Genomic DNA, 22341 nt, shown 5'->3' on the forward strand with positions numbered 1-22341 from the left:
GAAGTAAGTTTTTTTAAGGCACAGGGCCTATATTTAGACACTCACTGTTGACGATTAGTTTCCATGGCTAAGCTAAACTAAGTTATTAACCATGTTGTTTTCTGCCAGTAATGTTTCTATCAATGCCATGTTTTGGTGGTTCTTTTTAAAGTCCTATTCTTATTAAAATAAGTCACTTGGCCATTTTTATTTCATTTTCTCCTAAATGTGCATGAATTACAAAGGCTGGTTTCTTGTTAATAGTGCATGCTTGATTGATTGTTTTATGAAAAAGCAGCAAAGTTGTTCCTAAAAAGAGTGAATGGAGATCCAGCATAGAAAGTAGATGGTACTCAAGGAAGTACTTAGAATGTGTGTGTACAAACTAGGAAAGACACTGAGAATGTGTTGTTCCACTTGCCAAAGTTTAGTTTCTACTACATTTAGGACTCTGATTCTGAACGCTTTCCCTTTATTCATGCATCAGAGAAGTAGAACGAAAATGATTAATAGCAGTAAATACCACGTGTAAGAGGGCAAGAATTAAATGGGACTTCTGATGTTGAGGAAAGCTGCCATTAAGGAGTCATGGGCAAGGTTTACATTGTGCTTCACTTTGTGTAAAGTACAATAATAATTATGACAATAAAATAGTACTAACTGGTAGTAATAGAAATAATAACTAATATTTGCATACTATTCACTGTATTCTAAAGTGTTGTTTTAGGAGCTTCACATGTATTAACTCATGTAATTCCCTATGGACCCTCTGTGGTAGGAGCTATTATTTTCCTCTCTCAACTCACTTAATCTCCATAGCAACCTCACAAAATAGGCTCTGTTATTAGACTCATTTTACAGATGAATAAACGAGGTTGAGTAATTTTTGCAAGGCCGTACAACCAGTAAGTGGTGGAGCTGGCAATCAGATATTGGCAGTCTAGTTCCAGAGTCCACTGTGGTCAGGTGGGTCATGGTCCTTGGAAGCATCCAGATCCTAGTCCTATGGCACCTGTGACTATTACCTTGTATGATAAAAGGGATTTTTCAGAAGAGGCTAAATTAAGGATTTTGGAGATGGGGAGATTGTCCTGGATTATCCCATCAGACCTTAAATGTTATCACATTTATCCTTAGAAAAGAGAGATAAAGGGAGATATGGCAGAAGATGGTAACTGACATAGAACGAGAGAGAGAAATTTAAAGCTGCTGTGCTGTGGCTTTGAGGATGGAGGAGGGGGCTCTGGAGCCTCTAGAGGAAGCACAGCCCTGGCAACACCTTGATTTGGGTCCATTGAAACCATTTTATCCTTTGCCATCCAGAAGTGTAGCATAACAGATTGATTGTTGTTTTTAGCCACTAAACCTGGGGTAATTTGTTGTAGCAGCAGCAGGAAACTAATACAGCCACTATGCTATGGATAATGGTACCAGTTACAGTGAAGACTTATCATCAGCAGCCCTTCCCCAGACTCCATGAAGAAATAAGCTTCAGTAATAATTTACCTCAGCAGTCCCGCCTCATGACACTTGTCTCGTTATGACACAGTTTCTCAGGTCTTACCTCTTTATGAAGATTATTCAGATGTAATCTTTACACTATATCTGTTCTGTACTCAACCAGGGTAGCCATTCTGGGCTTAGAGTTGGCTGTTGAGTCAGAAACTTAAATGTTAGGCTGAAGGTATCATCTTTTCTTCAGGCTCAAATGAAAGGGGGGAGGGGAAACTAAAGGGAATGAGCATTTTAGTCCTTGTACCCGATCCTCCCTAAAAAGAGTAAGTAGTTAATTATAACTCCTGTCTTGACAATTAGCACTGTTAGATAATGTGCTCAGAGTCAGAAAACCAGTAAGTAAGTTGAAAATTCAGGCTCGTCTAATGCCAAGTTATAGATGTTATTCTATACTCACAGTTGCTACTCCAGGCTAGTCCTACTGAGGAGCTCAGATCTAGACCAGGACATAATCAAAGAGTTCATTTAGTTCTAAAGAGTCGTCAGGAAGAACATACTTCCAAATCATCCCTGACCTGCTCCACAGTCTGCAGGTTGGGCAGATTCTTGCATTGCCCAGGAGGTCCAGATTCTTCCTGTGTGACTCTGGAGATGGACTTAGTTCTCTGTTCAGCGTGGCTTTCTCTGTTCTTGTATGCAAGAGTTAAGGCGAACCCATTAACAAGCTTCAAAACTGATTAAGAAGCAATTCTTCTAGAGCAAAGATCTGGAGTCCATAGTTGAAACTTATAAATAGGGTTTATGTGTGTGTGCATGTGTGTGATTCCTGTGAGATATATGTAAATATAAAGTCACAGGAAAAGTGGGAATGGTAATGTAAATATAAGATTAAACCAGCTGGTATGAAACAGAATGTCATGCAGAAGGTCTCCAGATTATCATTGAATTTTCAATATATTATCTGGTTCCAATATGATTAGGAACCACAGTTCTGTTTAAGAACAAACTTGAACTGGTATGAGAAGCATTTTATCCTCTCCCTGTTCATCTTCCTCCTTTCTCTTTCCCTCACCTCTCTTCTTCGCAAGCAAATTTGTGACATTTTTTAAAATGCTTTCTTAGAAATTGAAAATAACTTTAAATATACCTGTAGGTGTAAAAAGAGGTCTGTTCTTTAGTTTACTGGAATTCTTCTAGAGGTAGTGATCTAATTACAAGTATCTAAATGTAGGGAGAACTCTGTTTAAGAAGTTGATGTAGGAAATCATTGATTTAGACAGATGATTATTTGATATATGATGTATTTTACTACTAGATCAAGGGTTGGCAAACTTCTTCTATAAAGAGTGAAACAGTAAATACCCTACAAAGCACAAGACAATGTATTATCTGGTCAGTAGTGTCATGGTTGAAACGGGATATTATTCCGTTTCATCTCCTTTGTTGGTTTATTATTCGTAATTCTTGAGTTATTTCATTGGTTGCTTTAGGGTTTGTAATATACATCTTTAACTTATCACAGTTTACCTTCAAGCAATATGTTACTATTTCCATGTAATATAAAATATTTACAACAGTATATTTCCATTTTTCTCCTTCTGGCCTTTGTGCTATTTTGTAGTACATTTTACTTTTACATTTATTATAGGTCCCACAATGAGCAGTCAGTTATCTTAAATTTTGACAGCTTTGTTGACTATAATTAACATACATTAGATTGCATATATTTCAAGTGTACAGTACAATATGGTAAGTTTGGACATATATACACACTTGTGAAACCATCACCACATCACAATAATGAACATACTCATCATCCCCAAAACCTTCCCCCTGCCCCTTGGTAACCCCTCCTGCAACCCCAGGCAGCCACTGATCTGCCTTCTGCCATTATAGATAAGTTAACATTTTCTAAAATTTTATATAAATAGAATCATAAACTATATCTTCTTTTTCAGTCTGACTCCTTTCATCCAGCATAGTTATTTTGAAATGTATCAATGTCGTGTGCATGATTAGGAAAACGTTCTTAACGACAGACATTACAGGTAATTGGACGGCTGTTATTAAAGAGTATGCTGATTTTCAAAGTCATGTGATGTATTCTTTGTTCTAGGTTATGACTGTCCAAGGTATGATAATGACCTGAGAGCACTCGTGGCTGCAGATGTCATTTGTCACATCAGAAAAAAAATCTGTTTAAAAGAAAATATCTATACAACCAGATCCATTTTTTTATTGAATGGCTTGATGGATTTCCTTTACTCTAATTCATACCAAAGCTGTCCTTCTCAACCAAAGCAAGAAAGGATCCTGCATGAATCAATCCCAGAATGCCATTTTTACATCACCAGCGGGTGAAGAAAACCTCATGAATAGCAATCACAGAGACTCAGAGAGCATCACTGGTGAGTCCAGTTTAATAAGTACTGAACTGCTTAGAGGATAAAATGCAAACGCCTTAATCCAACATTTAATATCCCTGTGATAAAATGCTAGCTTCCTTTTCTAGCCTCCTCTTCTCAGAAACCAACTGAATTAATTCCTTCATCCCCTGGTCTCCTGTCGTATTATCAAAATATGCCTTGCGTGCCATTCCTTGTCTGGGTCTGACTCGCTGTAACGGGCGAGCCCCGGGTCAGCAGGAGCTGTCATACTCGTCTCCCTAACTCCGAAGGTCAAGGACAAAGCTGCTTGTGCTTGTATACCCTGCAAGCACCTGACAAGAACACTTGACATGTAAGAGGCAGTCAGGACACACTTCATGTACACACAACAGGTGAAGAACTATAAGCCCTCATTTGCAAGACTAAATGAAAAAAAACTCTGAACACCCAAAGGGTTTGCTAAACTTTGGTTAAATTCATTGGGCCACAAAACCTGACCTGTTTAGAAATATGACCTATTTAGAAATAGCTGTTTGTAAACTTACCTCACTTCAGTTTAGATATTTATGTTTGCTGAAAGTGTGTTAGTGTATTTAAGTACAGAGTACTGCTGTATAACTAGTTGGGGATGTTAAATAACATACAGTCAATGCACAGTACTACTTTACTAAAACTCCAGAAAATTCTGAAACCCATCTAAACCCAAAGGTTTTTTTCCCATTTTTTTATTTAGCTTTATTGAGATATCTTTATGAAGATTCAATAAAATGCACTCATTCTACATGTACACTTTGGTTTTTACATATATGCACTTACGTAAACACCAGTACAATCAAGTTGTAGAACATCTTTATTGCCCCCAAAAGCTCCCTCGTACCCAGTACTCACCACCTTTTACTGCTGACTCAAGGCAACCACTAATCTGCTTTCTGTTACTATAGATAAAGTTTGCTTTTTTCTAGAATTTCATATAAATTAATCTGTATCTGTCTTGTATCTCTTTTGCCTGAAGAATTTTTTGTTCTGTAGTTCAGCTGGCAATGGATAGTTGCAGTTTTTTGCTTGTCTGAAAAACTTCATCTTTTCTGAAAGGTGTTTCCACTGCTCCTGAATTCTAAGTTGACTTTTATATGTGCTTTAATGACCTTGCATTGTCATCTCCCGTATGTTGGTTCTGATGGGTCATTCTTTCCTTGTTCCCTCAAATGTAATGTCTTTTGTTTCCCTTCGTTGCTTTTAAGATTTTCTCTTTGGATTTTCTTTGTGTTTATTATGTTTGAAGTAGTTCAGCTTACTTAATTATGAATTTATAGTTTTAATTAAATTTGGAAGATTTTAGCCTGTATTTTTTAAAATATTTTTTCTGTTCCTGCCTCTTCTTCTGTGACTCCAATTGCATGTATATTAAATGCTTGATATTGTGATGCAAGTCATTGATGCTCTGTTCATTTCATTTCCATCTTTTTTGCTCTGTACATCATTTTAGGTAGTTTCCATTGCTATGCCTTCAAGTCTACTGTTCTGTTCATCTGGAGAATGTCTAATTTATTAATGTTACCAAGTGAACTTTTTATTTCTGATAGTTAGTGTACCCTAGTTCTATTTGGGTTTTATAATTATAGAAATATATTCTGTTTCTCTTGTCATCAAGTTATATTTTCATTTTAAACCTTTGAGCATATTAGTAATAGCTATTTTAAAATTATTGCTTATTAATTTTATCATGTTTTTCATTACTGGGCCTGTTTCTGTTGACTCATTTTCCAACTGCTAATGGATTTCAATTTACTTATTCTTTGTGTATCTAATAATTTTTATTGAATGATAAACATGATAAATATTACATTATTAGATGTTTGGATTTGGTTGTTTTCCTTGGAAGACTTAAAATTTGTTTTGGCAGGTCCTTAAGTTACTTACTGATGAGGTGGATCCTTTTGAAGCTTGTTTTTAATCTTTGGTTATGTGGCGCTCTTGATCATACTCTATACTATACTCCTAGTATGCTTTATTCTAGCATTAATTTAGCCCTAGTACTGATAGGCATGACCTTCTAGAATCTTTAATGATTGTCCCAACTGTTCATGAAGTTTGTCTACTCTGGCTAGATGAAATTCAGACCACATGACCTTGTGTAGGAGAATGATGTAATTAAGATATGAAGATGTGGAGGCAAATTTGAGTGGAATGAGGGCAGACCAGTTTGGAGGCCATATTCAAAAGAAAGAAAAGGAGGCCTTGAACCTAAATGGAGGCAAGGTGGCTAGAAAGAAGTGTGCATGTGAAAGAGACATTTGGAGAATAAAATGGTAGAGAGGAAGTTGTTAGGATTGGACAATCAGGACAGTAATGAGTAGTGGATTATCAGAAACATAGAAGCAAAAGAACTAGTCTGAAGGATATTTAATTTAGTCTACTAAACTGTGATTGTATTCTCATTTATTTTAATTACCTTTTGGAAATGGAGAATTCATAACTTTGAATTTTCATAGAATTTCATTAATGCTTATTCAAAGAACATCTCTAGGTAATGGTAGGTTTTTAAGTGTTACTTTTGTTCTTTATTTCCATCATACCCTTGAATGCCTCCACATGTATTTAACCAGCTTCTCTTCCTGCAGGTGTTACAGTGGCAACCTGTATGAGATGTATTTGTGGCAGGAAAAATTCAGATAATCACATGGAATTCATGGAAATAGAATTTGATGTAGTTTTAGGGCTCAAAATTTAAGAAATCTGCTAAGAGCTCCTCTAAAACCATATTTAAGGTTTTAAATGTATCTCATCGTTGTGGTTACGAAGCCAAAGCATGTACTTCTAGGTGGATAGGGTAGTTTGTAGTCATCCTCCTTGTAATTGATTTATTAAGTTGGTATTGTTAAGTCAAGGTCAAGTAGTAGAAACTTACTCTTTTAGGGTATGTTTTCATTTGTTGTTATTTGTTATAGTTAGGACATGTTTCTTTATACAACCCACAAAGGAAATACTAGATCTCTTAAAAAAGTGAGAGGGTTGGTTGGTTGGTGTGACATCCTGTATTTTCTCTATTTTAAGCCCTAGTATTTTAAGCATATTACAAGGGATAACTTTGCTTTTCTTGTAAACAGCTAAATTTAGGAGGTGTTAAATGATGGGCATTATTTCAGACAGAAAGTCAGGAACAAACATGCAAAGACAAAGAAGCCCAGGCAACTTCAGAGATATGTATAGGGTGGGGTGGGGGAGTTAGAGGTGTGCAGGTGAGTAGAGATATGAAAGGTATTCGTGGCTGTAAATGTACTACATCTTTAAAAAAAAAATGGTGAACTACTTAGTCCAATACCAGTGTAGAAACACTGTACTAGAATGTTAATGTTAATGGTTAATATTTAACCCGTAAATGTTAATTTTTTTTATGTCTAGTTGCTTTGAAAATACACTAAAGTATAATTTTTCCAGATTTTGAAGAATTTTCCTGCAAAGTTCAAATTCTGTTACTAAAGAACATGTAGTGTTACTTTTTTAGAACTGTCTCCTGCTGGTTATTTTGTGCTGCCTTTTTTCAGCCAAGCATGTAGGTTATTAGAAATCAGATCTCTTTTAACCAGCACTAAATAGATAGATAAAGAGGAAATAATAAATTTGTCTAAATTCATTTTAAACTTTAAAAACATGTATACTAAGCAATATATTTTTAGATATTCATGGTATTATTTTTACTATAGAAGTTCTCATATTAAAGAAACCCAGAGAAAGACCAACTATAATGCCAGGATACATTAATAAAAATCAGTGGAGAACTGATCTTGGCTAATGTGTCTTAGATTTTTCTACTTTGGCAGAACTTATTTCAGTGATCTTTCTCTGTAGCCTAGTAACTGAAATACATTGGAATCATTTACATGGACTCTCTTCTTCAGATGTCTGCTCCAATGAAGATCTCCCTGAAGTTGAGCTGGTGAGTCTGCTAGAAGAACAACTACCCCAGTATAGACTAAAAGTTGACTCTCTCTTTCTATACGAAAATCAAGACTGGGCTCAGTCCTCACACCAGCAGCAGCATGCATCTGGTGCCCTCTCTCCAGTCCTTGCCGAAGAGACTTTCCGTTATATGAGTGAGTATTTTTTTTACCCGTTTAAAGTTTGTCCATTGAAATAAAAATCATCACTATCTTGGTGTTGACTTTTAAAGTGTCTGACACCCCTAGCCATTGTTCAGTGTGTACTGGCTTTGACTGGAGCTAATTTAACACCACAAAGTGATGATTCTAATTGTCTGAATGCAGAAAGTTTGTCATTCTTACAACTCTGAGAGTCGTGTCCAGGGTCGCAGGCACACCCACAGGTTCCCACTTCTCCCATCTTTTACTTGATCCTTCCTCCAACTGAGTAGAAAGGGAACCTAAAAAAAAAAAAAGGGTGGTGAAATCATTTAAAAATTTAATATTCCTTTATATCACTTGACATTTATTATCCCAGTAGTTTGAAATCCTAAGCCATCTGCTTTTTGACTCTTTATCTTCCCTATTAAACACAGTCACAGGAACTATGTCAATCATTAAGAAGCATAGTCCTTGGATGCATAAGTAGTTTTAATAATGCCAAGAAGAAATAAATATACATTATATAGTAAACTTAATTATTTACTTAGAATTCACAGAGAATATTTCAGTGAAAGGCTAAGCCAGATTTGTCCTGAAAATAAGTCTGTTTTACACCAAGCTCTTAGAAATGACAAAATTAAATAGAGTACTTTTTAAAGTTTAAATTATGGAGACATTTTTGTTTTTGACCCCATTCCAAAGATCTGAATTCAGGCTGAGCTTCCTTTTTTCTTATTCCTTATACAAATGTTATGTGTGTAATAGCTGTTGTAATATATAATAAAGGTGTGTCAGTCCAACGCTGATATGTTTGTGAAATTCTTTTCATTTGAATTAGATATGAGGTTGCATCAGGTCCCAGAGATTTTCCCAGTCAGTGCTTCAGTGTTTTTGAAGATTGTGGCTGGAGAATGATTGTTGTGAAATACTCATTTTCATACTAATCATTAACTTGCTTTTAATAGTAGTTTTCTAGAGCAAGGTTATTCGCTGCTCAGAAAAAGAATTCTAAACATCGTTTAAACTTGAATTGGAATATCAAGAAACTCAAGTAAAACGTACTTCTGTTCTCAGTAATTTTTTTAAATAGCTGAATAGCTCTTTAAGTTTCCTTAACTTTCTAGTTTGAGAAGTTGCTTGCTTGAAACTTTTTAAAAAATGCTTTTTTGAAGGAACACTGTTTTGATTTTCATTTCCCTTTGTTCCATGAGTTTTCAGATTTGTGAGAAGGAAGTTTCAAACTGAAATTCCATCACAATAAATTTTGTTTGTCATTATTTTGATAAAGTGGCACAGAAAGTATCCCTTAGTTTACTTCTTCTTGGTCTTGTAAGTCATGAGGTGGGGGTGGGGAAGAACTGTAGCTAGAAAGATGTCTCTGATCATGATTTAATGGAATTATTTTTAGGATAAATTTTAAATTGAAAAAAACTAGAAAATAAAAGATAAGCAAATTTTTAAAAACTTGGTTTTTTAGGACTTTATACAAAACAGACCATAATGTCCAAGATGGCAATTTAAAACTTAAGATTAGCCTTGGCTGGTGTGGCTCAGTGGGTTGAATGCCAACCTGCAGACCTAAAGGTTGCCAGTTCCATTCCCAGTTAGGGCACATGCCTGAGTTCCTGGCCAGGTCCCCAGTTAGGAGTTTGAGAGAGGCAACCGATCGCTGTTTCTCTTGCACATCATGTTTTTCTCCTCCTTTCCCCTCTCTCTAAAAATAAATAACATCTTTAGAAAAAGAAAAAATGTAAGATTAATAGGTTGATATATTCTGTCCTTCCACGTTCTGGAAAACTATCCTATTCCTTTAGTCAAATGGCACTATTTTCATTTCAACAATTTGAAAATTAAAGTATATTCTGTATGTTGATATACCTAAGATCAAGAAACAAATAAGCTGGGATTATAATTGTCCACTAATACTTTATCTTTGTACTGTACTTTAATTTCACTATAATTTTAAAGGTATTAATTCTTTGGGTTAACAATACACTCATAAATAAATTTCATTATGAATTTGCAACTTATGATTTAAAAGATAAGTGATTTATTTTATTTAGCAATTGACTAAGGTTTTAAAAAGCAAGATACAGAACATTCTCTCACCCTTTCCTACAGTTTTCTATCCCCTTGACATTTCAAGATTTGTGGTTTTAAGTAATTATTATACCCTGACAAGCTCCCTGGTGCTACTTCAGCCCCTTCTTATCTCTACTTCCCACACATGCTGGTAGATTCTGTGGTCATTAAAGTGAATTTTCACAGCTAATAAAGGAAGTAGCATGTTCTCTCTTTTATAACATAAAGAAACTGAAAGAATTATGAGAAGAAAATAAAGAAATTTGGAAGGAAAAATGGGCAAGGTTTTGGATTGGGAGCCTATCTCACATGAATGAAATGATACTGGTTCTTCTCTGAAGCCCCATCAAAGAAACCAGAAAGCGGTTATTTACTTTTAAAATAGAACATGATAGCAATGGATGGGCCCCAAAAGAAAAAAACTCCACCTTAGTTCACGCCATAAATAGACAAAGTTTAAGACACTCAAAAGGATGTTTTGTATGCAGAACAGTCACTCCAGGGTTTTTCTTCATTTTATTAAGAATGAGACCCAGAGTGAGCTGTGGAGTGAGTGGTACTGCCAGAGCACACATGACAGAAAGTAGTAGTTGCTCATGTTTACAGAAACAGAACAGAAACCTGATCTACCTTTCAGGATATTTTTTATTTGGGAATAAGGAATCACCTGTACCACTTCCTAATGCATAAGAAAAAGAATGGGGAGAGTGATTGATTGCATAAATTTTATTTAAAGCGTCAACATCACTTGGGAACTTGGACAAATTCTTGGGCCCGCACCCGAGATCTTTAGAATCAGAAACGGGACGGGGCAGGGTGGGGGTTGGGGCATAGCAGTCTGTTTGAGCAAGTCCTCTGGACAGTGCTAGTGCGCGCTCAGGTTTCATAACGGCTGATGCAGAGCTTCGTCAAGCAGAGCTAACTGGCCATTACACAGTGACATTAATTGGAGAATTTAAGGAGTAGGAATACATTTTTGTAGAAAAATACATGGTAAAAACTATGACTTCTGGTTGGTAGTTATACTTTTCTTCAAGCTCTGCCCTCAAATATTATTGACCTGTATTTGCAGGAAAGGAACTATAACTGATAATGTTCGGGAAGCATTAATCATAGTCAGGTCAGAGAGATGAGCAGATATATGATTCTTTAAATCAGCCTTCTCAGCCAGTTCCACAAAATAATTAGTCCATATGCCCTAAAACATCTATGTTTAATGGATTGCTTTATCACCTATGCGTCATGCACTAGCTAAGTACATTCCTTGAGAGAATTGGGAAAATAGTCACTCAAATCGTTATCTGTAGGGCTTAATTCCTCCGGGAACTCTGCTGAGAAAGGCTGCCCTAAATGGTATACTATCAGTAAAAATGGCATATCATCAGTATAAGTGGTATATCATCAGTCTCCTTTTTAGTCTGTTGTCGTTCTTTTGAAGTCAGGGTTTTTCTGTTTTTTGTTTTGTTTTGTTTTGTTGGTTTTTGTTTTTTTGTTGTTTGTTTGTTTGTGTTGTTTTTTTTTGTATTGCAGAAATGTTCTCTGTATAACAGCAAAAGCTGCGGTTACTTCTTTAGGGTTAAAACCTCAAGACCTGTCTGCAGTTGTCAGCAGCTATTGCAGCTTTTATGATACCACATGGGTGATGTTTTTGTGTTTCATGTTTGTTTTTTGTTGGTTTGTTTTTCTTTTGTGGTGTGGAAGAGTTGGAGAGTGATGAAGGACTAGAAGTCTTTTCAAAATTTAGTAGTTGTGGTAAAAACTCTAAATCTTGAAAAGGGGACATCTGAGAAAACAATCAAGCATCATCACATATATATAGCAGATATCAAAGTGGATTACCATTGGCATTTCCCATCCTGAAAAAAATGTGAAATTGGGATAGCTGGTGCAAAGTAAAGAAAGGATGAGTGAAGTGCTTAAGTGCATTAACCCCCATATATATACATATATATATATATGTATGTATAAGGTATATTAGATTCTCTAAATATTATACCAGAAATGTTGAACATGAATTAACAACCTTTCAAAACCAAGTTATAAAATTGTTCTGTAAAAAAATGTTTATCTATATGTCAATTATACCTCAATAAATTTTTTTAAAAAAATTATTTTTTCTCATCTCCGTGATGAGAGAATTAGCTTAGGGAAATTCATGTCTGGAAACAAGCAAGAGGCATTGCTAATTTCTGTACCATTAAACATATTTCTGTTTTAACAGCTGAGAACTGAAGGGAAAATAGGATTTGATGGGGTTGATTGTAATAAAGTCAGCCTGCTTGACTATCTCTTCATTCCTAGTTACAGAATTATGGTGAATAATCAGGCTATGGTTTTAGAAGCATTTAATCACAATACCTAAATGCCAAGAGAACATATAAGGGCTTTGTGCTGAGTACTTTTGAAATCATCCCAAGCAACACGTCCTTATCAGGAGTATTATAATAAGGAAGAGAAGACAGAACTCATCAGGCTTCAGGGAGGAATCCATTTCCTTCCTATATGACTGAAATTGATTGAGCAACTCTACAATTGAGGCAGCTCAGCCTTTGGGGCTTGGTAGTATATAGCGTGTTTCACTTAAAACATAGGAAGTAAAGAATTCTGGTTGCTTTATCGAACTTCTTTGCCATAATAATTATTTAAGCATTTAAAAATTTATGTTTGCTTTATGAAACCTCTTAACAAGAGCTACTTTTTTTCTTATTGCAAAAATAACATTTGTTCTGCATGGAACATTAGCAAAAAACTGAAATAAAAAAAACAACAGACCAACTATAATCCCTCCAGAGAGATAATCACTATTAACATTTTAATGTATGTCCTTCCAGCCTCTCGTATGTAAGTATGCTCATACTTTAAAGGACAAAATTGGGATCTGTGCTGTTTTATAACAGGTGGAGACTCCAGCACTTCATCAGCTAAAGACCCTTTGATCTTGGTGAGGCAGTGGTAGAAACAGCAGGATGATCTGAGGGCCCCTTACCGGGAATGAGCAGACCCGAGTTTTATCTTCCGTTCCTGGGATGGGTGTTACTATCACGCCATTACGATCCTGGCTTTGCCGCTAATGGCTTGCTTTGTGGTACTGGACACGTCATATAATTCCTCTCAGTCAAGATTCCTCATACAAGAAAATGAGATCATTAAACACGATTAACTTCTTAAGGTTCAGCTTTAAATTTTCAGACTATGACAGATGGTAAGCATTTATAGGAAGTACATTTTAGTTTTGCCTCACTAAAACATGCTTTATGCTAAACACTTCTTTTATGTATTACTGTGCCCTTCATTTTCTCTTCCTCTTTTATTTTGTGTCACTTGTAGCTCACAGCTGTTTACGTCCTTAACTTACTGGCTTTGTTGCAAATTAAATTTGCCACTGCATTTTCACCTCTGGTCAGTCATGTAATATAAGCCATGTCATGTAGTTTTAAAATTAGTTATATAAAAACTGTTTTTAACTGACTGAGTCTTGTTAATCTGAAAATGAAAGGTCAAGGTAAGAGTCAGTAAGCATTTATTTAAGCCCTGACTGGCATCGCTCAGTTGGTTGAGCATCGTCCTGCAAAGCAAAAGGACAGCAGTTCAATTCCCCATCAGAGCACATGCCTGGGTTGCAGGCCAGGACCCCAGCTGGGGCACGTGCGAGAGGCAACCGATCAAGCAACTGATGGATGTTTCTCTCACACGTTGATGTTTCTCTCCCTCTCTTTCTACCTTCCTTCTACCTTTCTACCTTGGTTGGAGTGTCATTCTGTACACCAAAAGGTTGCAGGTTTGAGTCCTGGTCAGGGCACATACCTAGTTTTCAGGTTTGATCCCTGTTCAGGGTATGTATGAGAGGTAACCAATTGATGTTTCTTGTTCGCACCAATGTTTCTCTCTCTCTCTCTCTGTTACCTCCTCTTTCTCCTTCTTCCTCTCTCTCTCAAATCAATAAATATATCCTCATATGAAGATTAGAGGATTAAAAAAAGATTCCTTTTATATTATGCATCATCTTTATCTTAAAAAGATATTGCTTGTTGTAACTGTAGAATTACTGGAGTCATAGCTGTCCTTCTCTTTGAAGTTAAATTATCCAACTGCATTGGCAGTTCCTGAGCTTATGAAGTGCAGAAATACTGGGCTTGAATTATGCAAGTAATAATATAGTATATAATTTATTTTATAACAAAGGCCTGGATATGAGGATTATTATAAAGGGTTTTTAATTAAGATAAAAGAGGATTATGGCTCTTACCAGAGCTACAAGAACTCCTACAAGTCTTGTTCCTTGTTTATTGATATCAACTCACATGATAGTGATAATCAAGACAATCACAATGGAATTCTAATTGAATTCCTTAGTAACTGTAAAACTTGCCCCTCAGTAACTTTAATTTAGATTAGGGTATAAAACAATGGTGATTTGCCCCTCAGTAGTTTTAATTTAAATTAGGATATAAAACAGTTGGTGATTTAATGCGTTTTCCCAGCTCACATTCTCTAGTATGAGAGGGCTAAAGTTCTAATCTTACCGAGGGAGGAGGAGATAGTCAGGAGGTGACTGTGTTGTGGTCTTCTGATACTTTCTTGATCTATTGTTTGACACACATTTGTTTGTAATAATTAGTCTATTTCCAGATTGTCTAAAACATGAAACATTTTCTTTTCATACATTTTTTTATTCTTCTAGATGTCTTTTTGTGAAGGCCTGGGTTTGTTATTGCTGGTATCTTTCAGTTCTTATGAATAGTTAAAAATTTCTGTTATTTTTAAATAACTATTTTTAACTATCTTAGTTCTAGGCACAGACAGGGTAGAGCAGATGACCAGAACTTACAATGACATCGACATGGTTACACATCTCCTGGCAGAGGTAGGAATATACTTTTTCTTTCTCCAATACAAAAAACTAATACTTGAAGATCATTTGAAATCTATCAAACTTTTGTATCAAATGAAAAATGATGTCTTTGCTGTGGGTTATTTAATATAATGCTGTTAGAATTGGAACAATTGGCATATCAACTGGCATTCCAAAGCAGATGGTTCCTGAAGTTAATTGTTATGAAATTATAGAAGATTTAGGGGTGTTTTTGTTGTTGTTATAATGGTGCTGTCTGGCCTCCCTATCCTGGAAAAGTAGATGTTGTTACTCAATCTGGAGCAAAGTTGCCTGTTCAAGAAACAGCTCCTTTGCAAATCTACAACTGCAGTTTGGAAAATCTTCCAAAGATTTTTGCTCTCAGTTTGGGTTATTTTTTTAGTTCACTTTGTCCATGACATTTTTAATATGTATGGTGTTATCTTTTCCAATTGGCAGTCATAGAGGGATCTCCTTAGACTTCAATTTTTGTTGATCTTATGGAAGACTGTCTTTCTCTTTGAAGAACCCCTTCCCTCTCCCCACCTAGCCTCCAGTTCCCTAGAATGACTTTGTGTATGCCACTTAGCCTACATTGAAAATAAGTGGGTGTTAAATTTTGGAAATAACCCATCCACTTGTTTTCATGTACTATGGAGTGAAAGAACAGAAGCTTAATTTTACTTATAGTGATTAATGTAAGCAGAACCCATACCATATAGAAAGCAGTTAAATGTATATTGACAATTTCCCATCCTACAGAATACAGTCCTCACTACTACCATGCAGGTGGGATTTCTGTGTTCTTGCCAAGTATCACCATGTACCCAGAAAGAGTAACTAACTCTTGCTTTGCTTGGCTTTTCTGTAGGCATCCCTGCATCATTACCACCAACTTCTTTAGACTCCCTTTTTTTCTAAACTCTGAGCAGAACCTTGTAGCTTCAAAACTTTTAGACCTTTGTCCCTATTTTGTTTCACATCATCATTTTTGCACCAGCCAACAATAGGGTTCTTGACTGTGCTTTCCTTTTCTTAATCCATATAAGTTTGCCCTAAATGAAACTTTTTAGCATACCTACCTGATCCCCACATCTTAAATACCTAATTCTGCATTATTGCCATGCTTGATAGACAGATGCATTCAACAAATATTTGTTGGGCTTTTACTGTGTGCCAGACCCTGACCTCAGTTATAAAGACTACATTGATTTTTCTAATTCCTCAAAGTTGTAACTTTCAAGGTTGGGTTGCTAAATTCTAATTAATAGTGTTGATTAATGAATAAATCTCACTTGATGTCAAGAAATGCCCACTTGCATTTATAAGTGCAGTGGTCATTCATTTGACCAGCATACGCAGGGGTAGACAAAAGTAGGTTTACAGTTATAATACAACTAAATAATGTAATAATTAATACATAATAATACAAGCATAAACTCTGTTTCACATACTTAAAACTGTAAAGCTACTTTTGCCCACCCCTGTATTAAACATCACCTATGTGCCAGGCCCTGTGTTTATTTGGTATCTGGGCATTAAAATGAATCTTGATGATTTCTAGAACATTGCTTTTGTGTTTAGCAGAACTGACTACAAAAATCTCTAAACCACCATCTAATTTTGTTGGTACTCAAAGAAAAGTGTATTTGGTGTTTTAACAGAGGGATCGTGACCTGGAGCTAGCTGCTCGAATTGGACAAGCTCTCTTAAAGCGGAACCATGTCTTGTCTGAGCAGAATGAAGCCCTGGAGGAGCAGCTAGGACAAGCTTTTGATCAAGTAAGTCTTTGATCAAGTATTTGCAGCATGAAATAATTAGGTCTTACACAATGGAGGAATTTCTTTTCCTGAGTGTCCTTGAACTGATGACAATAAATGGGTAAATAATACCAGTACATGTGGACTTCCTTGGCCACCATTGAACTAACCAGTAGAGAAGTGAAATGGTGCTGCGCAGAGGTGCGCTTCTGTGAGTCTGCCTTAGTCAGTGTAAAAGCCTGTATTCGATACCTAGCACACTTGCGGCACCCTGCTTAGATTCTAGCATTTTATCCTCACCCCTTTGTATAGACTTTGTGTATGATCTCTTCTTAACTTTATTTTTTAACAATATATCCCCAATAGATACCCAGTGAAGAATCTTTATTCAAAAACCCCCCCAAAAATTTTTTAAAATGTATTTATTCCTAAGTAATAAATATTTTTAGTGAAAACTGATTTTTTATTAACTCAAATGATTAAATTTCAAATTCTCTGTAATTTATTTTTATCTAGTTTCATTTATATTTTATAAATGCATTATATTTAATAATGTTTGAGCCTTTATGTTAAAATATTTATTCCCTAGAGCTAAAGTTAGGAGGTCATGCAGAGTTATAGAACTTAAAAAGTATAAGCCTTTACGATAAGAATTTAAAGTAGGGATGTATTCTGATACTTTGAAGTTTCATCAGTTTTGTTTTGTTTTTAACTGTGAATGTATCATCTTATGTGAAAATTTCTTCCTATATGTCTATTTTATAGAATGTGAAAATTGGCTTTCCTTCGTACCTAGTATAGAAAAAGCTGTATTCGTTGTGTTAATGCTCAAAAATGATAGCTTAAGAAGTATCTGATGATTTATTCTCTTATTAGCACTTGCTACTTTAGTCAGTAAAATCTAGCAGCTAATCATATTTTATGGTGAGAAATAATTGCTTCATGAATTAGGAGTTATATTACATATATTATCTGAAATAATGCAATATAAAAGACATCTTGTAAATCAGGCCGTTTTGCTGTGCAGGTTAATCAACTGCAGCATGAGCTATCCAAGAAAGATGAGTTACTTCGAATTGTCTCCATTGCTTCTGAAGAGAGTGAAACTGATTCCAGCTGTTCTACACCTCTTCGGTTCAATGAGTCCTTTAGCTTATCTCAAGGCTTGCTGCAGCTGGACATGCTGCAAGAAAAGCTCAAGGAACTGGAAGAAGAGAATATGGCTCTTCGATCCAAGGTACATTCAACCTAATTCCCAATTTCCTTTACGGTTTAAACCCAGGTAGTGTTGAGGTGAATTGTGACATAGCTAAGGATTACTACTGACATTCTAGTTAGGGAGTGGCAGTGAAGACATATATTTATTTACCTTCTATTGTTTCTTTGATCCCACTGAAAAATGGATAGTGGCAAGCTGACAGATGAAATAGAGAAAGCCACAGCATAGAATATATATCTTGTGGAGCTTAAATAAATAATTAAATAAAACTGTGGTAAGAACTATGTTGGAAACTTTCAAGGTTCTGTGAGCTTGTATGATGGAGTTGGGAATCAAAGAAGTTCTACTTAAGCCAGTGACATTTTAGCTGAGGCTAGGGATTAAGCCAGGCAGAGACATATGGGGAGTGGCGGGGGGGTGGGGTTTGGAGGGATGAATAGGCATTTACAACAGCCCTGAGAGGAATGAGGCAGAAATGTTTGTCATACACTTTTCCATACCTTTATTGTATGGTAGATAAAGCTTTATAAATGATTAACATTTTTCCTTTGTAAGTGATTAACTTTTCTCTTCAAATGAGAATTAAAGGTTTTTTAAGTTAATACTGTAAAATAATTAGAAGATATCACATACTATTTTCTTTTTCTTGAAGGCTTGTCACATAAAGACAGAAACTATTACCTATGAAGAGAAAGAACAACAGCTTGTCAATGACTGTGTTAAAGAACTTCGTAAGTATTAACATACTTTTTTTGCCTTTGGGCAGTTCTTTGGTAGGATATCTCCAACTCAGAAATTAAGTCAATGGTTTCTGTAGAAACATCTCAAGAAACAGTATTAAATAATTACTGAAGATCTTGGACTATCACATTGAGCCCACAACTCTAAATAAAATACCATATGTACTTTTAAGAAATATCTTTGTTTCAATTGCCATCATCATTAAATAAAGACCCATTTTTCTATTAGTTATAGCATGTTAAGAGTGAAAGAAACCAAAGCTTTTGTTCTGCAGATGAGAAAATAGTCCCATAGAGAGTGTGATTTGCCAGAGTCAGGAAATGATAGATAAGTGGCAAAGCCATGCTTTACATTCAGTGTGTAATTTATTAAGTACCAACTGTATGTCTATAAAGGAATACATTTTGGTTTGACGTACTGTTAATTAAAATAAATTTTAAAATAAATTACTTGGAAAAAGATCAGCTTTACTGGAGAAAGATGTTTAATTTCTCTATTAATTTATAACGTTTTATGTTGAAAGAGAAAATGTAACATCACATCAGTTCATTTGGGCGGTGGGGCCTCAGAATGCGATAACTTAGAATATCAGAATATTAGAGAACCAGAGGGAAGGTAAATTGAATCTTCTCCATTAATACTCTCATTACCCACCTTTTCTACTTTAAAAAACAGAGAAGATATTACTTGCCCAAGAGCTCAGATCCTGGTCTTCTTCCATCTTGTTGCCATCCTATGAAATGTTACTGGCCTTTTGTCAATTAAAAAATAGTTTAATATGACACTGAGAAAAGGTTCTGCCACTTGTGTTTAGATATCAAAATTTTTATATGAAATAAAGATTTATTTCCTCAGTGGAATTCTAGGCTTTTATCTCATGTGCATTCAAGAATGCTAGGCTGTAAGAATTGCTTTAGAGGCCCTATTCAGTTTCCCAAGTATCTCAGAAAGTCTGTCTCCTACAGAAGCACTTCAGTAGCTTTGTCAATAGGTTTAATGGATTGTGGCTGTTCCATTCTGGAAATGTTCCTTTGTTAGACTTGTTAAGTTTAATGTTCATTGCTTGTGGGAGTTTATTTACATTCCTGAAGAGTTCTCAAAGACAGAAATGAGATTATGTCTTGGCACTTGCAAAGAAATATAACCCACCTATATCTTTTCAAGCCTTCTTGTCTTTCATAAAGAAAAAGATTTGAGTACGTATCTTTTTAATAATGAAAAAAAGATTGAAGCAAAACTTTTAGCCTGCCTTTACAAGACACCTCTTTTTAGCTTTATTGCCTCATATTCGATTCCTAAGATTAGCCTATTTCAGAAGAATCTTTATTTTTTAAGTTTACGTTAAACAAAAAGGTATTTGTGATAGTTTAGTGTTTGTTATAAAACAGGTTTTGGCCCACAGGCCATAGTTTGCCAACCCCTAGTCAACATTTATATTAATTTTTAAAATTCTTATTTGTTTTTAAGGTGAAACAAATGCTCAGATGTCCAAAATGACTGAAGAATTGTCTGGGAAGAGTGATGAACTGATTCGATACCAAGAAGAGATCTCCAATCTTTTGTCTCAGATAGTAGATCTTCAGCACAAACTTAAAGAAGTAAGTTCATTCTTTCATTCAACAGATGTTTGTTAAGCACTGACCTAGTACCATGCTCTGTGCCAAGTGCTAGATTAATCAAAATAATCATGGTCCCTGTCCTTTTAAAGTGCTTTAATCTGATCACTGTTTTGGTCTTCTCTGTGTCATGATGTATGGATAACTGCTTTGAAGTCACTATTTCTCTCCACAATGATACCAAACCCAAGGTTGGCTGCTATCCACAGCCCAAAAGCCAGTGATCAAGAGATAGGGGACTGGAAGAAGGAAAGTAGGTTTGTTCAAGAGCCACTGCCTGAGAAGATGGCGGAGCCCTCATCTCAAAGACCAGCTTAACAATTGGACAAGGGCAAGGGTCTTTGTAAGGAGGGGGAAGGAAGGAAAAACAACAGAGCAAAGGAATCCTAAGAAGGGGGCTGAGAGTTCTCCATTGAGAGGACCATAGGCAAGCTAACACAGTCTGTTCAGATAATTGATTCAAGGTCAGCAGATCTCCCAAAGCTGGAATGTCTAAAGGTTGAAGTCTGCTTCTTTGAAGTTAGTTCCTAGGATTCTTAAGCAAAGAGGATGTTTATCTGCAGTCACCTATTAGTTAACAGGTCATCATTTGCAGAAATAACGTTAAAAGAATGGCGGGGTTGGTTACAGTAAAAGGGGGTTGGATCTTTCTCAGAAAATTGTGATGTGAATTACTGACTCATGTTCATTGGCCTCTGAACATCTTGATGGATTTTGTGTTCTGGCCATTTTATTGCTCTTATTTGGCTTTTGGAAGGTAAGCTTTTTATAGGTTTCAGCATAGTCTATATCCCTGAGGGGCACCCTTAAAGAGAGTAGCCTCTATTTTATATGGGAAGGCTTCACATGTCTCTTATCATATGTTGTTAGCATGTGATTGAGAAGGAAGAACTGAGACTTCACCTACAAGCTTCCAAAGATGCCCAAAAGCAACTGACAATGGAGGTAATGAAATCTTCCTTTATCTTGTATGATATGGGAGGAGGAGGAGGAATGAATAGTTTCTTTCATCTTTGTGAATAAGATTTAAAATAACAGCAAAAGATCAAGATGAAATTATGAGAGCTAAGAAGTAAAGCGTTTAAGAAATTCTATCCCTAAAACTAATAACATAGCAACATCCATACTGACTAATGGGGAAAACCTTGACTTTTATAAGATTCTTTAGGAATAAGTGACCCTCTTACCTGCTTTACCCTAACTAACCCAACAGTTTTTAAAGTATCAGGAGAAATAGCAAAAATCTCTTACTTAGTATCTACATAAAAATTTTATGTATTAGATATAATTTGATGGTTCTTTTACCTGGCAGGGTGAGTCTGAAATGGCACCATCCCCCAAAGTCTCTAATTCAGTAGGTCTAGAAGGAGGGCCTAGAATGTGCATGTTTCATAAGCATCCCAGTCCTGGTGCTGCTGATAATATAGTCAACATACTACACTTCAAGAAATTTTTGAAGTTACAATGTACTCTGAAAAGTATGTACATTCACAAGCATCAATTGTTAGATTGATGCTTGTGAATGTACTCTATTGATGCTTGTGAATGTACATACTTTTCAGAGTACATTTTAACTTCAAAAATTTCTAACAAAAAAGGTTCTAAAACAAGGGAGAGGAAACTACTTTGTTAGGGTGTATGAGCACCCTGACGTCATATGCAATACTTTGTAGACTTGGTCTTGTCATTTACAGGCTTCAGAATGATGTTGAAAACAGAACGTATCTAACGGTATGCTAAATCTGACTTGACCATAACTATTATATTTCCTCTGTGAGATTAAGGGTATGAAGCATTAAATATTGAATTGATGAATATAGTTAGTTGTCTCAGCTACATTCGGAATTTTAAGAAATCCTGTTTTTGGCCCTAGCTCAGTGGATTGAGTGCCGGCCAGCAAACCAAAAGGGTCGCTGGTTCAATTCCCAGTGTAAGGCACATGCCTGGGTTGTGGGCCAGGTCCCCAGCAGGGGGTGCACGAAATGCAACCACACATTGATGTTTTTCTCCTCTTTCTCCCTCTCTTACCCTCTCTAAAAATAAATAAATAAAATCTTAAAAAAAAAAAAAAGAAATTGTGTTTATGTATACTCTGGCCAAGACTCACCTGATTCTGGCAGCTTGAAATATATATGTACTGTCCTTGCTTAGTTTGTTTTAGAGTCTTT

At 35.7% G+C, this 22341-nt stretch overlaps 1 protein-coding gene across 1 annotated transcript in view; it reads left to right on the forward strand.

Annotated features, from left to right (window-relative positions):
* Positions 1 to 22341, forward strand: part of TRAK2 (trafficking kinesin protein 2) — a 52737-nt gene that overhangs the window by 17997 nt on the left and 12399 nt on the right. The window contains exons 2-9 of the mRNA XM_054585838.1: positions 3551 to 3842; positions 7721 to 7915; positions 14773 to 14849; positions 16502 to 16618; positions 17625 to 17834; positions 18469 to 18547; positions 20025 to 20155; positions 21044 to 21118. Of these exons, the coding sequence (XP_054441813.1) occupies positions 3752 to 3842; positions 7721 to 7915; positions 14773 to 14849; positions 16502 to 16618; positions 17625 to 17834; positions 18469 to 18547; positions 20025 to 20155; positions 21044 to 21118 (975 nt within the window). The 5' untranslated portion in view covers positions 3551 to 3751. The remainder of the gene's footprint in view (positions 1 to 3550; positions 3843 to 7720; positions 7916 to 14772; positions 14850 to 16501; positions 16619 to 17624; positions 17835 to 18468; positions 18548 to 20024; positions 20156 to 21043; positions 21119 to 22341) is intronic.

The sequence above is a fragment of the Pteronotus mesoamericanus genome, unplaced genomic scaffold (genome assembly GCF_021234165.1).
Source record: "Pteronotus mesoamericanus isolate MK-2021 breed Mesoamerican mustached bat unplaced genomic scaffold, CSHL_Meso_final contig_90, whole genome shotgun sequence".
NCBI lineage: Eukaryota > Metazoa > Chordata > Mammalia > Chiroptera > Mormoopidae > Pteronotus > Pteronotus mesoamericanus.